This window comes from Perissodus microlepis, chromosome 5, assembly GCF_051167445.1.
Source record: "Perissodus microlepis isolate ML-2025 ecotype Zambia chromosome 5, ASM5116744v1, whole genome shotgun sequence".
NCBI lineage: Eukaryota > Metazoa > Chordata > Actinopteri > Cichliformes > Cichlidae > Perissodus > Perissodus microlepis.
The window spans coordinates 8570256-8585304 of NC_140465.1; the positions used below are offsets into that span (position 1 = coordinate 8570256).

A 15049-nucleotide genomic window follows, 5' to 3' on the forward strand; every position below is an offset into this window, starting at 1 on the left:
GTCCTTTCTTTTTAAAAAATGTTCTTTATAATGACAGCAGTGAGTTAAACGCGTATATAAATCACAAGCACGCAAACCTCCGTCTTTCTGCCTGTTACAAATAAACTGCCTGTTACAGATAAACATGTACACATACAAACACAGTTTGTATGTGTACATGTTTATTTTTACATGTGTACAGTTTTGTTTAATGTTGTACACAGACAGACAAAAGGCACTGAAAAGTCACCTCACCTCATCTTGATGTAGGAAGAAAATCAGTAGTGTAAGTCTGCCATCTAATGGACTAACATAGTGCTGCAACAAAGGGCAGCAACTTTTCATATCATGAAATATGTTTTTTTTTCTTTATTATTGGCCTTCTTTAGGAAGAAGGTCAGAGGTCAGGTTCAGGTACTCTGAACCTAAGGTCTGGTTCATGTAAGCACCCCACATGCAGCAGAAATAAAAGTGTAGTGTAAAAAGAGACAGATTGAATTACTGCCAACCAGCTAATGGATGATAAAGTAGTCTGGCAATAATAATTTAAAAAAATGTTTGCGCAGACTTTTTGAAGAAGAAGAAAAAGAAGAAGAAGTCCTGGCCTACTGCTGAGGATAGCTTTGCAGTCCATCAGAACATGCAATGACTGTTTAAGCCACATTAACTTATCATCTTCGCGGCAACGAATTCAACCTGCAAAAAGTCAGAATTATGCTAATACTCGCTCACCTTTTTCTCTTGCTGGTTACCCGGATATCTGGCACTAGTCTGCCAAACTAAAATGCTTGAACCACACTTATTTCTTTATATTTTGCTTCCAAGTAGCCAGACTTTCTACATCTGGCAGTGACTTTTTTGTCACACTGCCAGGACAGTAAAAGCACACCTGGATAGATAAACACAGAATACAACACTATCAGTTACTGAAGCAGTGTGTGATTATTAAAAGAGAACAAAAGGCAGCCATGGTCCAAAAAAGGAGCTTTGAATGTTCTTCAAGTAGCCTGAAAGTACTATTCCTGAAGGCTACGTAATGAAATGACAGGAAAGTTTGCCTAAGAGAGTTAAGGCTGTCATCTGAAATATTGACTTTTAAGCTTGGTAGAATTGAAAAAACTTTTTTTGCCTTTAAAAAAAAGTATTTCCAAAAATACATGTTTCTGTATGGATTCACCATTTTCCTAACAAGATATAAATAAATGAATAGTATCTCAAGACTTTGACAAAGTACTGTGTATATATGTTATGTTTTAAATCTGAGTTGCTCTAAATATGATGTGATCTGTCTTGCAGTATTGGTCATAATGTACAATCATTTCTTTATTTGTTGTCTCACTTTTTAACTATATGTTTTATTTCGCTACCTGAAGCGTACATTTTACACTTTAGAGCATTTACTTGTCTTTTAGGTTGACATCAAAAAATATGGCTGAACATCCATCCGTCCATCATCCATCCATTGTCTTCCGCTTATCCTACGGCTGAACATATTGATGTCAAAACCAGGGACGCTGTAGTAGAGTATTTGTATCAGTGGAAGGCGCGCTAAAGGGGGACGTGGGCGTGTCAACATTAATATGTGCGAGCGCAAAGTCTGTAAATTGTTGCTCGTGCGCTGTTGTCGAGAATTTGTGGGCATATACAAGTAGGTTTAGAGGGGAATAAAATCAGAATTGCATACAAAATTAAAATAAAAGGAGATTCGGTACGGGTGTCGCCATCTTTAGTAAGGGACAATAACCCAACTCCTATAACACAACTTGTTGTAATTCGCGCAAAGTCGTAACGTGTTTACTTTAAATCGATTTGCAGTGTTCCTAAAAGTACACTGGTACTTACTGCACGATTCGCACACACAAATTGACAAAAATAAAAAAAATGTATATACCTTTACCTCCGAAACGGTTTGCAAGTGGGTCCTTGTCGCCATGTTTACTTTGGGTGACGCCAACTCTCTTCCATTTTCCTCCGCCTCTGGTTGTCAAGAAGATGGCAGCTTCCAGGCAGGCATGAGAGGAAATACTTCTTCACAAATCGAATGAATTTGGATTATTGCCGCAAGATTAGAGCACATATCTGTGTTTTTGCAATAACTGCATCGAAATAAGTGAGTAAAATTCTGAAGCGTCTGTGCCCTTTTCGCTCTGTTGTGTTTTGTTGTAGCAAACCGCCCGGCCATTTTTCTTGTGGGAGCTGTAGACTTAGGCCGATTGTTGAAAAGATGGCTGCTTCCAGAGACGGCATGAAACATAATAACATTGTGTTTATGCTGTTTAACTCAATTTAGCTCAGTTTTAAGACCGTTGCCGAGCTTGCCTTTGTATCAGGTAAATTATGCACGACAGAGAAACTTTAAATTGCGTTGAATTTAATTGAGAAATTCGGCAGCGCTTTGACAGATGCCAGCTAACGCCGTTAGCTCGAGCAAATTAGGTTGAGTAACTAGCCGCTAGAGCTAACGGGGTACGGCTAACATGAGAATTTGAATGCCGCGATTGCAACTTTAAATTTTTTGTAAATCTGGGTAAAAGGTCCCATAGTTGTTTGGCCCTTTAGTCCCATAACATTTGCAACTGTTAACACAAACTTTGGATTTTTTTATAACGTTGATAATTGCGGTAAAGCGGTTGCAAAGAATGCTAAAGTTGTTAGCTACAATATGGCGACTCCCAGAGAGGCATGAAAATAGCCGACTGTTGCTAACGATTGCAGTAGTGGATAAATTAGTGGTGCGACTGTGTATCGTTTTGTGAACACGGGCTTATAATCACCTGTTGGATTTGTATTCATCCTACCTTGTTTTTTGTTGATGTAGTGGGTTAGTTGTCATGTATTTTTATTTTTCGTTTGCTTCCGCCATTTTTCCGACGGGCAGTAGCGTTAGCGGGTGTTTGTTTGGTTGCAAGATGGCGGCTTCCATGGATTGAATTCAATGGTTAGAAACAACTAATAATAAACTTGGATAATGGCAAGATTTACTATGATTCTTAACAGAAGTACGACGTCATAACTGCGTAAGAGACCATAAAGCAGAAGTTGCTCGAAAGGTTTTGTGCAAATATAGTTTATTGCTGTTATTGTTTTTTCTTGTCTTTTTTTTGACAGTGTTCATTAACCAAAGCTAACCGCTAACTGTAAAGCCTGCTTTAAAGTTAGCTATATTGCACGGTTAGATGTTATTTTTGTATTGCATAGGTTTTATGTAAAGATAACAGAACTATTCAAGCACACATGACTAATGCGTCTTTATTATTTATTTCGGTAGAAGTCATGTCTGCCCCTGGCTCCGCGGTATCTGGGACCACGGCGTCGGTTCTGCAGCCGCGATGGAAACGGGTCCTCGGGTGGTCTGGTCCTGTTCCCCGGCCCAGACATGGACACAGAGCTGTGGCTATAAAGGAGCTTATGGTTGTTTTCGGCGGTGGAAACGAAGGGATTGTGGATGAGCTGCATGTATACAACACCGGTAAGCGCAACTTTGCATAAAGAACTTTATCAATTGTTTCTCCAGAAAGCATAATTTCTTTACAAATAAAATTCAGATATTTGGAAGGCTAACCTAAAGTACTTCTACATCTAAAACAGTACCGTTCATTTCAGTATATGTTTATAATGCGCAAAACTAAATAGCCTTGCAGGCCCCAGTAGGCCAAACAGAAGTCAGCCCCCCCTGTCGGAGAAGGATTTTAATACACGTTAAAAAAGGCGGGCTAAAATAAAATGGATGATGCTGGTTGGTTTAAGCATATCCTCTGCCCCAGTTTCCTGCTTATAAACCAATAAGGGCAGGCAGACTCAGCAGTTGTGTTTGTGTTCCCATTCTTTAATATAGATTTTAAGTTTATGTTTCCAAAAATAGAGGGTTATTTTTTGCTTGTACTTTTAAGCATTTTAAAGCCTTAGTGGGTGTGATAGCATGTCTTTACTTATTAATTACAATTTGCCACAGGAAAGCCTCCAGAAATAACCCCTTTGCTGTTATTGTGTTTTAATTTTTAGCAACAAACCAGTGGTTTATCCCAGCAGTCCGTGGTGATATCCCTCCTGGTTGTGCTGCATATGGTTTTGTCTGTGATGGCACACGGTTGCTGGTATTTGGTGGAATGGTGGAGTATGGAAAGTACAGCAACGATCTTTATGAACTACAGGTAAACCTTTATTGAAAAATAACCCCAGTTTTCGTACTAAGTTTGCTTGTTAGTATAATGAAGGCTTGTAAAGTATTTATAGCAACAAAATATAGCTGGTATCTAAGTCAGATTTTCCAGAGATATTTACAAAGCAATGTTCATATGTAGGCCATCGTACTGCAAAGTCTCTTTATCAGCTGCATGCGAAATTTTCTCTTGTCTGCATCAGAGATGACTGATACAGGAAAAAATTGAGAAAGTTGATTGCAAAGTTATGTTTCACCCCTGTTACAGTTAAAATATTCACTAGAACAGGCAAATTATTACAGTTAAATTCAAGGTCACTTGTAAGATTCATCACTATACGTGTTACTGAGTGTTCAATGCTCAGCTGTACAGCATTATAGTAAGGTTGTGTCATTGAAACTATGATGACTTGTGAAATGCACACAAGTGTGTTGCAAAGTTTATGGTTTTATTGGTTGTGCTAGTCTTGAGAAAATACATTAAAGGAGTAATGTGTCTTTATTCTTAAAACTGTAGTAGAAAGGTTACAATTTAGGTTGTTCTGCTCTTCTAGTATGTTTGGGTTTGCCAAATTTAATTAACCGATCCTGAGAAGTTCTCAAATGTTACATGTTTCTGATTAAAGGATGTAAGGAAGCAGTGTGCCAAAAGTTTTTGTCACCAGATCCCAGGTGGATTTTTAATCATTGGGAAATGGAGTAGATCTGTAAACAAACACTAAATAAATGTGGACTTGATGAGGGGGGGAAAGTATGTAAGGGTTCAGTCACAATTGTGATGCTAAATCTGTCCTTATTTTTATGTTGTCAGAACAAGGAATGTGGTCAGCTTAAGACTTGTTAGTTACAGCTTCTGCTGCCATCCATCGACTGATCGTTTTTTTTCACTTTGGTTTCTGCTACAGGCTAGCAGATGGGAATGGAAAAAATTAAAAGCAAAAAACCCGAAGAATGGCCCCCCTCCTTGCCCTCGTCTTGGCCACAGCTTTTCACTGGTTGGCAACAAATGCTACCTGTTTGGTGGACTCGCCAATGACAGCGAAGACCCAAAAAACAACATTCCCAGGTACAGAGGTTTTCTGAACAGTCGTCAGTGGAGCACTGTTTTGCAGGACTGCAAATATTTTTCTGTTTCAGCCACCGACGTGAGTGTCACTGTGTTTTTATTCATCAGATACCTGAATGATCTGTACACACTCGAGCTTCGTGCAGGTTCCAGTGTGGTTGGATGGGATATTCCGATCACATACGGAGTCCTGCCTCCTCCTCGTGAGAGCCACACTGCTGTGGTATACACAGAGAAGGCAACCAGGAAGTCGCGCTTAATAATCTATGGAGGAATGAGCGGTTGCCGTCTTGGAGATCTATGGACACTTGACATTGGTATGTTTTATAAAGTGTAAATGGAGAAATAACAACACTAAAATTGAAATGCCCTGCTGTCAGCCCTCTGAGACATGATGCTATTCAGAACAAATGGAACTGAGCATTTCACTGTTAGAGAAGCAATATAGAAAATTGTGAGTTTTCTGTACACAAGCTGCCTTACCTATTTGCATTTAAGAATAGATAACCTTTTTTTTATTTATTTATTTTTTTTAATCTCCAGATACCCTGACATGGAACAAACCATCAGTAAGCGGCACAGCACCACTTCCTCGAAGTCTTCACTCTGCTACCACCATCACAAACAAGTGAGATGACTGCTGCACATTTTCATTTTAGTCATTTTTGAAATTCTGTGCTTGTTAAATGGTCTAAGTGCGAATTCATTTCTCTGTGCAGGATGTATGTTTTTGGAGGATGGGTACCTTTGGTGATGGATGATGTCAAAGTGGCCACACACGAAAAAGAGTGGAAATGCACAAACACTCTTGCGTGCTTGAACCTCGGTTTGTCTATCTCTGTTTTTATTGGAATCGTTTTTTTGTTTGTTTGTTTTTTAATAGCAAATGTGCAGTGCCACTCTTAACTTTTGTGTAATTCTTCGTTAGACACCATGTGTTGGGAAACAGTGTTGATGGATACTCTTGAAGACAACATCCCCAGGGCCCGTGCTGGTCACTGTGCTGTGGCTATCAATTCCAGGCTTTATGTATGGAGTGGCCGTGACGGTTATCGTAAAGCTTGGAACAACCAAGTCTGTTGTAAAGATCTGTGGTACCTGGAAACAGGTAGGTGTGCTGTAACATGAGTGCTGTTGGAGACAACAGCTCGTTATTAGATAGTATTGAAAATTCTGCTTCCCCCCCAGAGCGACCACACGCCCCTGCCAGGGTGCAGTTAGTCCGTGCCAACACAAACTCTCTGGAGGTGAGTTGGGGTGCAGTCTCCACAGCTGACACATACTTGCTGCAGCTGCAGAAGTATGACATTCCTGCAACTCCAGCTGCAGCCTCTCCAGCTATGAGCGCAACCCCATCGCAGCCCCTTAACTCTCCAAAGAGCCCAGTGCCAGCTGCTGCAGCACCGTCGGCTCAGAGCTTACCACAGACAGGTATTACAATTTTGCATTGTTGTTACCACACCAGGAAGCTCAGCAACTGCAACAACCCAAATTCTACAAGGTGTGAATAATTTGGTTCATTTGTTTTACAGCAGTTTTAAAGGTTGCAGCTCAGCAGTCTGCAACAGGCGCATCTGTTGTCACAGTTCGTCCCAGCCAGCCGGGGAAATCCCCCGTCACTGTGACATCCCTTCCTCCAGGTGTTCGAATGGTAGTTCCAGCCCAGACCACCCAGGGATCGGTATGAGCAGTTTCATACAGTTGTGTTCTTTCGCTGTGAACTGCACTGCCAGATCAGCAAATAATGTCAACATTTATTTCTTTTTAACTTTTAGCCAATTGGAAGTAGCCCTCAGATGAGTGGCATGGCAGCTTTAGCTGCTGCTGCAGCAGCAACCCAGAAGATCCCGCCCTCTTCGGCAGGAACTGTCCTCAATGTTCCTGCAGGTGCTACCATTCTCAAAACAGTGGCAGTTTCTCCCAGCACAACCACAGTGAAAGTGGCTTCTCCAGTCATGGTACACGTTGCAGTAAACACTCTCATTTCCAACATTATGCTCATCCTATCACAAGCCATTTGTGATAATAAATTTGTGCTTGTAGGTCAGTAACCCGGCCACCCGGATGTTGAAGACTGCCGCTGCCCAAGTGGGCACAGCAACTGCATCCTCTCCCACCACTACCACCAGACCCATCATCACTGTGCACAAGTCTGGTGCAGTCACAGTGGCCCAGCAGGCCCAGGTGGTGACCACTGTGGTGGGAGGAGTCACCAAGACCATCACCCTGGTCAAGAGCCCCCTGACCATGGGCAGCAGTGGCACTCTGGTAAGAAAATATGGATTCTTTAGCATAATGTAATACTGCAACTCTACTTGAGAGCACCCTTTGGTGCTTTCACAGGCATGCTTTAAACCATGGATTCTGTAAAATGCTTCCTCGCACTCTGCATCTTTGTATCGATTGGTCACTCAATGGTGGCGTCTTTTTGAACCAGTAGGGAGGGTGTAAAAGTTGGCCTACAGTGACTGTTGGAAAAGACAGGGAGCATGATGTCAGTGATCTGCATGACTGTCGGTCAGTTAGGGCTAGAATGATTCTAGAGCCACAAGTTTAGTGATCGAGCATCCGGCTGACCTCCCCGTAATATCCGATGTTTTCTGGTGACTCGTGAATTTGAGTCTCTCTCCTATGTCGGCAGATCTCCAACCTTGGCAAGATGATGTCTGTGGTACAAACCAAGCCAGTGCAGACATCAGCTGTCACAGGCCAGGCTTCCACTAACCCTCTCACACAGATCATACAGGTCAGCTATCTGCATGAGTGCAGGCAAAAACAGGAGGTAGCTTAAAACTCCTGAGACAGGCACCACGTGTCTTTCCCTGAATAGTTTGCATAACATGCACCTTTCTTTCCAGACGAAGGGTCCACTCCCAGCTGGCACAATCCTGAAGCTGGTGACCTCTGCAGATGGCAAACCCACAACCATCATCACCACCTCCCAGGCTGGAGGCACAGGAAACAAGCCCACTATCCTCAACATCAGCGGAGTCTCTCCTACTACCACTAAGCAGGGTACCACCATCATTAAGACTATCCCCATGTCAGCCATCATGACCCAGCCTGGAGCTACAGGTCTGTTGTCATTCAAGTTTGCACACTTTTTGGCATTTGCTGTGTAAATTAACCTTTAGGTTAAGGATTAGTGATTGATCAGTGATTATATTCATGCTTGTGTTTGTCCTTGCAGGTGTAACAAGCAGTGCAGGTATGAAAACGCCCATTACAATCCTTACCACAAAGGTGATGACCACAGGAACTCCTGGGAAAATCATCACTGCGGTGCCCAAACTTGCCACGGCAGCTGGCCAGCAGGGACTGACACAGGTAAATTGTCTCTTTTTGCTCAGCAGTGTTTGGTACATATTGTGTTTGTTGTGCTGCCTGTTTATCCTAAACCTTCTGTTTCTAGGTGGTTTTGAAGGGTGCTCCCGGGCAACCTGGCACTATTTTACGCACTGTTCCCATGAGCACGGTGGGTGGCGTTCGTCTGGTTACACCAGTGACTGTGTCTGCTGTTAAGCCGACTGTCACAACTCTGGTTGTCAAGGGGACTACAGGTACGAAAAAATTACTAAGTAATGATTATGTAAATTAAGTTTTGTTTCTCTGGTTTCATTTTTCAAACCACATTTCTTCCAGGTGTCACCACTCTCGGCACAGTCACTGGTACCGTTTCTACTAGCTTGGCGGGAGGCACAGTTGATAGTTCAACTGCCTCTCTCGTTACTCCCATCACCACACTGGGAACCGTTGCTACCCTGTCCAGCCAGGTCATCAACCCAACTGCCATTACAGTTTCAGCTGCTCAGACTAGCCTGACTTCTTCCTCCGCACTGCCCTCTTCTACTATGACAGTGCAGGTAATACCCAGCAGCTCCACTTTGTAATATTTGTATTTTAGTCATTAGGTTTTGAAGCTCTTGCAGTAGCATATCACAACATGCTGAAAAAGACCATATGTGAAGATGTTGCTACCTCTTCTTGTAAACATAGACTAATGGAGAGCTGCTCCTCAGAAATTTTCAGACAGTCAATGAAGTTCTTCTGTTTTAGACCATGTATAACATACTATTTGCCTTAGAGCTGACATCTCTTTCCTCTCAGCAGAACCAGCCCACCCAGGTGACTCTGATCACAACTCCCAGTGGTGTTGAGGCTCAGCCAGTACAAGATCTACCAGTATCCATCCTGGCTTCACCAACCTCTGAGCAACCCACTTCCACTGAGGCTGGAGCTGCTGGAGAGAGCTCTGGAACTGTCACTCTGGTCTGCTCTAATCCGCCCTGTGAGACCCACGAAACGGGAACTACCAACACAGCCACCACTTCTTCCGCAACAATTGGTGCAGGACAGGTCTGCTCTAACCCACCGTGTGAGACCCACGAAACCGGAACCACCAACACAGCCACCACTTCGTCTGCAACAATTGGAGCAGGGCAGGTCTGCTCTAACCCACCATGTGAAACCCATGAAACAGGAACCACCAACACGGCCACCACTTCCTCAGCTACAATCGGTGCAGGACAGGTCTGCTCGAATCCGCCCTGCGAGACCCATGAGACCGGAACTACCAACACAGCCACAACTGCTTCTTCAAACATGTCTGCGCTACGCATGTGCTCCAACCCACCATCTGAGACCCATGAAACCGGAACAACAAACACGGCTACCACAGCAACGTCGAACATGGGAGGAGTGCAGCAGGTGTGCTCCAACCCGCCCTGTGAGACCCATGTGACGGGCACCACCAACTCCGCCACACAAGCTTCATCTAGCATGAATGCAAACCAGACAGACACGGTGCAGAGCGTGTGCTCTAATCCACCCTGCGAAACCCATGAGACGGGGACCACCAATTCTCCGTCCACAGCCACCTCCAGCATGGGAGGAGACCAGACCAGCACAACAACAGCCCTGGTCCAGAGGGTTTGCTCCAACCCTCCCTGTGAAACACACGAGACAGGGACCACCAACACAGCCACAACTGCCACTTGTAGCATGGAGACAGGTGAAGGCACTGGTATGTAAACATACTGTGTACATTTTACCTGAATAATCTTATTTCTTTTCTTTCTTTCTTTTTATAATTAACAGCAAGTTAGGTTTCCGTACACTGTGCGGCAACTCTGTCTTTTTTTCTTTTTTTAATTACACTTGTCTTAATATTTCTTAAAATAACATCTAGATCTCACATGACGGATGATTGTTTTTCTCTAAGCAGTAAAAGTAGTTTGTTTAGAAATCAGCTATGTTACTATGTCTCATTAGCAACCCAGCAGACAGAAGAAGGAGCAGAAGGTACCAGCAGCACAGAAGAGGCATCCACCACAGCAACAACTGGCACCACCCAGGGCAAGGCTATCACTACTGTCACTCAGTCTACACCAGCCCCTGGACCCTCTGTGCCTGTAAGAATACCACATCATTCCTGTCAAAATAAGATCCTTTTCTAAAAACCATCCAGTATGACTAGGTGATGGTGGTAAAAGTAATCCTGGTAGATGTCCACGTTGGGGCTGCATTTCTGAAGTTGATATGCTGTACAGACAAAAGTACCAGGCCACCTACACATTACACTTAAAGGATCTGCTTGACCATGGAAACTGAAGTTGTGAAACTCCCGGTGCACAGTACTTGTGCTGACGAGAAAGCCAGAGCAAGTTTATAATCCTGTAGGTATTGAGTCAGCAGAGTGTTGATAGTGTTGGCGTCCTATTACGTTACTGCGCTGAATATCTACGAGCTCTTTAGAACAAAACATTCAGAAATGTTTGTAAAGGCAGACTGTATTGGTAGGTGCCAGAATTTAAACACCGGTGGCCATGGGACTGAAAACACGTGACTTCGCAGATTAAGAAGTGTGGCCTAATACTTTTGTCAATATGTGTCAATGTCATTTCCAGAGTTTCTTTCTCATTGTGGGGTATGATTTCTTTGTTTCCCTCTAGTCGATCTCATCCATCACAGAGGGAGTAAGCACTGCAGCTAGCTCCACAGAGGAACCCATGCAGACTGATGAGCCAGCATCAGCAGAAGCTGCACCTGTTGAGGAAGGAACCGCAGCAATGGAGACGCAAGCAGAGGTGAATAAAGTATGAAGGCAAAAAAGTCTGTTTGGCCTTTGATTTTGAAACTCTTTGCAGTCATGCATTTTCCATGTTTTTTTGATGGAACTGCTTTAATGTGTTCCCCAGGGAGAAGCAGCAGCAGCGACAGCCTTGAACCTTCCTTCAGAGCTGATGTCTGAGGGCCAGGGAGCCACACTAATGGTGACGGGGCTGTCGGACGAGGAACTGGCTGTCACTGCAGCAGCAGAGGCGGCTGCACAAGCAGCAGCCACAGAGGAAGCCCAGGCCCTCGCTATCCAGGCTGTCCTCCAGGCAGCTCAGCAAGCCGTAATGAGTGAGTAGAATCAAAGCTTTTTGTTCAGACTTTCGAATTTTGAACCATAGCATAGCCTAAGATCAAGGGCTGGCTGTAGTTCACAGGATACTTGTCAGTAAAACTATTCCTCTAGATGTGAAACTCCTGAATTCTGTGATCTTGCTATTCATAAAAAATGTATAACTTACAGATGAAGGCGATGCTGCTGGAGAGAACCAGCAACCCACCAACATCCCCATCATGCTGACCCAGCAAGATCTTGCAGCACTGGTCCAACAGCAGCAACAATTGCAGGAGGCTCAGGCCGCAGCTCAGCAGGCCACGGTGGACACAAGCTTGCCCACTGAGGGTCTTGCTCCTGCCGACAGCCTCAATGATCCGTCTGTTGAGAGCAATGGGCACAACGAAATGGCCGCTGCAGTCACAAGTGCTGTGGCTTCTCTCCTGCCACGCACCACAGCTGAGAGTATGTTTGTGTTTTTTTTTTTTTTTTTTTTATAGTTACTTTGGATGTTACTGTTTGTTACAGCAGACTGATTATTTTTGTATTGCTCTTGACATTGCACAGCGCTTGCGCCATCAAGTACGTTTGCACCCTCTGCATCTGTGGCAAGTCCAGCTAAACTTCAAGCAGCAGCCACTCTAGCAGAGGTCGCCAATGGCATTGAGGGAGAGGTGAGTCATTTTGGTGCTGCTGCACTTCTGATTATGTCAGTTGAGGTGAAGAGAGGAAAGGAGGAATTTGTTGACCGTTTTTGTTCCCATGCAGAAGCAAGCCCCTCAGCCAGCTCCAGTGAAGCCTGTTGTGAAAAAGGAGAACCAGTGGTTTGATGTTGGGATTGTTAAAGTGACAAATATGGTTGTCACTCACTACTATGTGCCAGGAGATGATTCTCAAGGAGATGTAAGTTGTCTCAGGGAGCCTTTTCTTGTTCAGAATGATATTGATGTGCGTTACAAGAGTCCATCTTTATCTAATCAACTACTTGTATTTATGTGTTTGGTAGGATGACTCTGGCATTATACCAGATTACAGCCAGATGAAGAAAATGGAGCTGCAGCCTGGAACAGCTTACAAGTTCCGTGTTGCTGGAATCAACGCCTGCGGTCGTGGAGCTTTCTCTGAGATTTCGGCTTTCAAGACTTGCCTACCAGGCTTCCCGGGGGCACCTTGTGCCATCAAAATCAGCAAGGTAAACAAACCCTGTTGCATTGTAGATTTTACTCACAGGTGTGCCATACGTGATCACATGAGCCATGGTTTTGGCACCAAGTAGCATCTTTTCACTGTATCCCCCCCCAGAGCCCAGATGGTGCCCACCTAACCTGGGAGCCACCCTCGGTGACGTCAGGAAAGATCATTGAGTACTCTGTGTACCTGGCCATCCAGAGCAACCAAACAGCTGAAGCCAAGGCTTCCACCCCAGCCCAGCTAGCCTTCATGCGTGTGTATTGTGGACCCAACCCATCTTGCTTGGTTCAGTCGTCCAGCCTCTCTAACGCACACATCGACTACACCACCAAGCCAGCGATCATCTTCCGCATTGCCGCCCGTAACGAGAAGGGCTATGGTCCTGCCACACAAGTTCGATGGCTGCAAGGTGAGTTCACAAATAAGTTCTTTAAAATATTAAAAATACTTAATTACTGAGGCTGCTGTTGATGGATTGAATCTCTCCACTTTAATGCCCTGTAGAATCTGGCAAAGATGCCTCCTCTGCAAAACCGGCCCCCAAAAGACCAGGCACCTCTCCTGATACGTAAGTACAGTATTCATGTTTCATATCGTGCACACAGGAACATTTCATCGATGAATAAAACATCCAGCACTTATTCTGGTTTTGTGTGTTCTCCTGCAGTAAGTCTACTGGTCCAAAGAAAGCAAGGACGGACCAGTGAGGTTGCCTGGAGATCCCTCCCAGTCTTTTCTTTTGGTCTTTTTTTTACCCCACTCGCTGTCTTTTTATCAGGAAGACTGACCTTCACCCTTTCTCCTCTTCATCCTCATCCTAACCTCATCCTCCATCCACTTCCCCAATGTCTCAGACCAAGACGGCAATGGAGGCAGAACAACCATATGAAGCCGAGACGAAAGTTGATCTGAGAGATGTTTCTGTAGATAAAACCCTCCTTCCTCCTCGTTCTGTTGGTCGTACTATTTTTAGAGCAACACAAACCTAGAAGCACATTATCTTTTTCAGTCACATCCCCTTCCATCCTTTTAACACCTATTTTTGACTTATTTCAATAGTTGGAACAGTATAGAGAAGCATTTACATCTTTCACAAACTGGGAGCCAGCCTGAACGCAATGTTACCCTTTTTCTTTTTTTTTCTCCTGTGTTTTTGGGGAATTCTGGGGGGGATGTAGAGAGAGACTACATGGAATGATGTACAGTGTTGAAAAAGGCTGTGGAAGCATTAGTATAGATGAGAGGAAAAAAAAATCGGTATGGAATCAAATAAAGCACTTGTCCTCTGTGAAGGAGGACTTTTTTTTTTTTTTTTAATTATTATTATTATTTTGCTCAAAACTAATTTGCTTCATTGAGAACCAAGTCTGTACAGTCATCGTACTGGACTCCAGTCTCCTGGTAATGTCATCACTGTGCGCTTTTTACCCCAAGATGAGGACTGGTGGCCAACATGTTGGAAGAATGGCAAAAGGAAGAGATTTGTAGAGAACGAATGACTTTGCTAGGACTGAGACTTGCAGCACACATGGAAAAAAAAAATCTTCCCAAAAAATTAGCAAGCAATGACGCAGAAGATCTTTTGTGTAGTTTATTTTTGTATTTTTTAAGCTTTTTTTCCTTCTGTGTGTATGTGTATGTTGTGTGCATTTTTAAGAGAAAAAAAAATACATCAGTTTTTTTTAACTGTTGTTCATCCCAATAATTTGTGTTCATGGGAAGATGTTGTGGCTAATGTTGAGGTTGCCACTCTATTTTAAAAAAAAAAAAAAAAGAAATCTTCAGTTGGTTGTATGTTCTTGTTAACAGATGGCAATGAAAGTGAGAAAGACTTTTTGTATTTGTTCCAAGTAGAAACCACAGAGGTTATAGGACTGAAGGGAACTTTTGATGTGGACCCAGGGAGAGGAGTTTTTACTTTGTTTACTACTCGATACTTGTGTTGCTTCATTTGCCAAACATGGAAACACAAGGGGGAGGAGGGGCTTAGAAAAGACCAACATCAGATCTTTTCCATCCTTTCCCCTCCCCCTCCATGATATCCCGATCAGTTGTCCTATGCTTTATACGCTTATGAATGTGCTGTCCTCACGTCTAAGTTTTAGAATGGCAAATTATCAGTAGAATTATTTTCCCTTCCCCTATTTGATGTATGTAAATCCATTTAATAAATCTTTTGTTCCTTTCCACGGCTCTGTATTCCAGACTACAGATGGTGTGCGAGCTAACTTTGACATGTAAAACCCATATGTCTTTTGAATGGCGA

General features: G+C 43.5%; 1 protein-coding gene across 6 annotated transcripts; it reads left to right on the top strand.

The window, feature by feature from the left end:
• The first annotated feature begins 1957 nt into the window (after positions 1 to 1957).
• hcfc1a (host cell factor C1a) lies at positions 1958 to 14974 on the top strand. 6 transcript variants are annotated; one of them, XM_084927617.1, is made up of 28 exons: positions 1958 to 2089; positions 3248 to 3448; positions 3982 to 4130; positions 5044 to 5204; positions 5313 to 5521; positions 5748 to 5832; positions 5924 to 6030; positions 6133 to 6312; positions 6393 to 6635; positions 6737 to 6885; positions 6980 to 7162; positions 7248 to 7472; positions 7846 to 7950; positions 8063 to 8279; positions 8395 to 8531; positions 8617 to 8764; positions 8847 to 9067; positions 9312 to 10227; positions 10476 to 10615; positions 11156 to 11299; positions 11402 to 11609; positions 11782 to 12057; positions 12160 to 12266; positions 12361 to 12495; positions 12599 to 12784; positions 12895 to 13192; positions 13288 to 13351; positions 13451 to 14974. In XM_084927617.1, exons 2-28 carry the CDS (start codon positions 3253 to 3255, stop codon positions 13488 to 13490), a joined length of 5229 nt encoding a protein of 1742 aa, XP_084783743.1. In that variant the 5' UTR covers positions 1958 to 2089; positions 3248 to 3252; the 3' UTR covers positions 13491 to 14974. The 6 variants fall into 6 exon arrangements, with proteins under 6 accessions (XP_084783743.1, XP_084783746.1, XP_084783745.1 ...); XM_084927620.1 differs by having other exon boundaries at positions 11156 to 11290; XM_084927619.1 differs by having other exon boundaries at positions 9315 to 10227.
• Positions 14975 to 15049: the final 75 nt, after the last annotated feature.

What these genes read in the sequence shown, in the direction of transcription:
- hcfc1a (XM_084927617.1), top strand. Translation starts at nt 3,253, where the DNA reads ATGTCTGCCCCTGGCTCCGCGGTATCTGGGACCACGGCGTCGGTTCTG. An exon ending in AGCTCAGCAAGCCGTAATGA is followed by an intron (nt 11,610 to 11,781) that starts GTGAGTAGAATC and finishes TATAACTTACAG; the next exon opens with ATGAAGGCGATGCTGCTGGA. An exon ending in GTGCCATCAAAATCAGCAAG is followed by an intron (nt 12,785 to 12,894) that starts GTAAACAAACCC and finishes ATCCCCCCCCAG; the next exon opens with AGCCCAGATGGTGCCCACCT.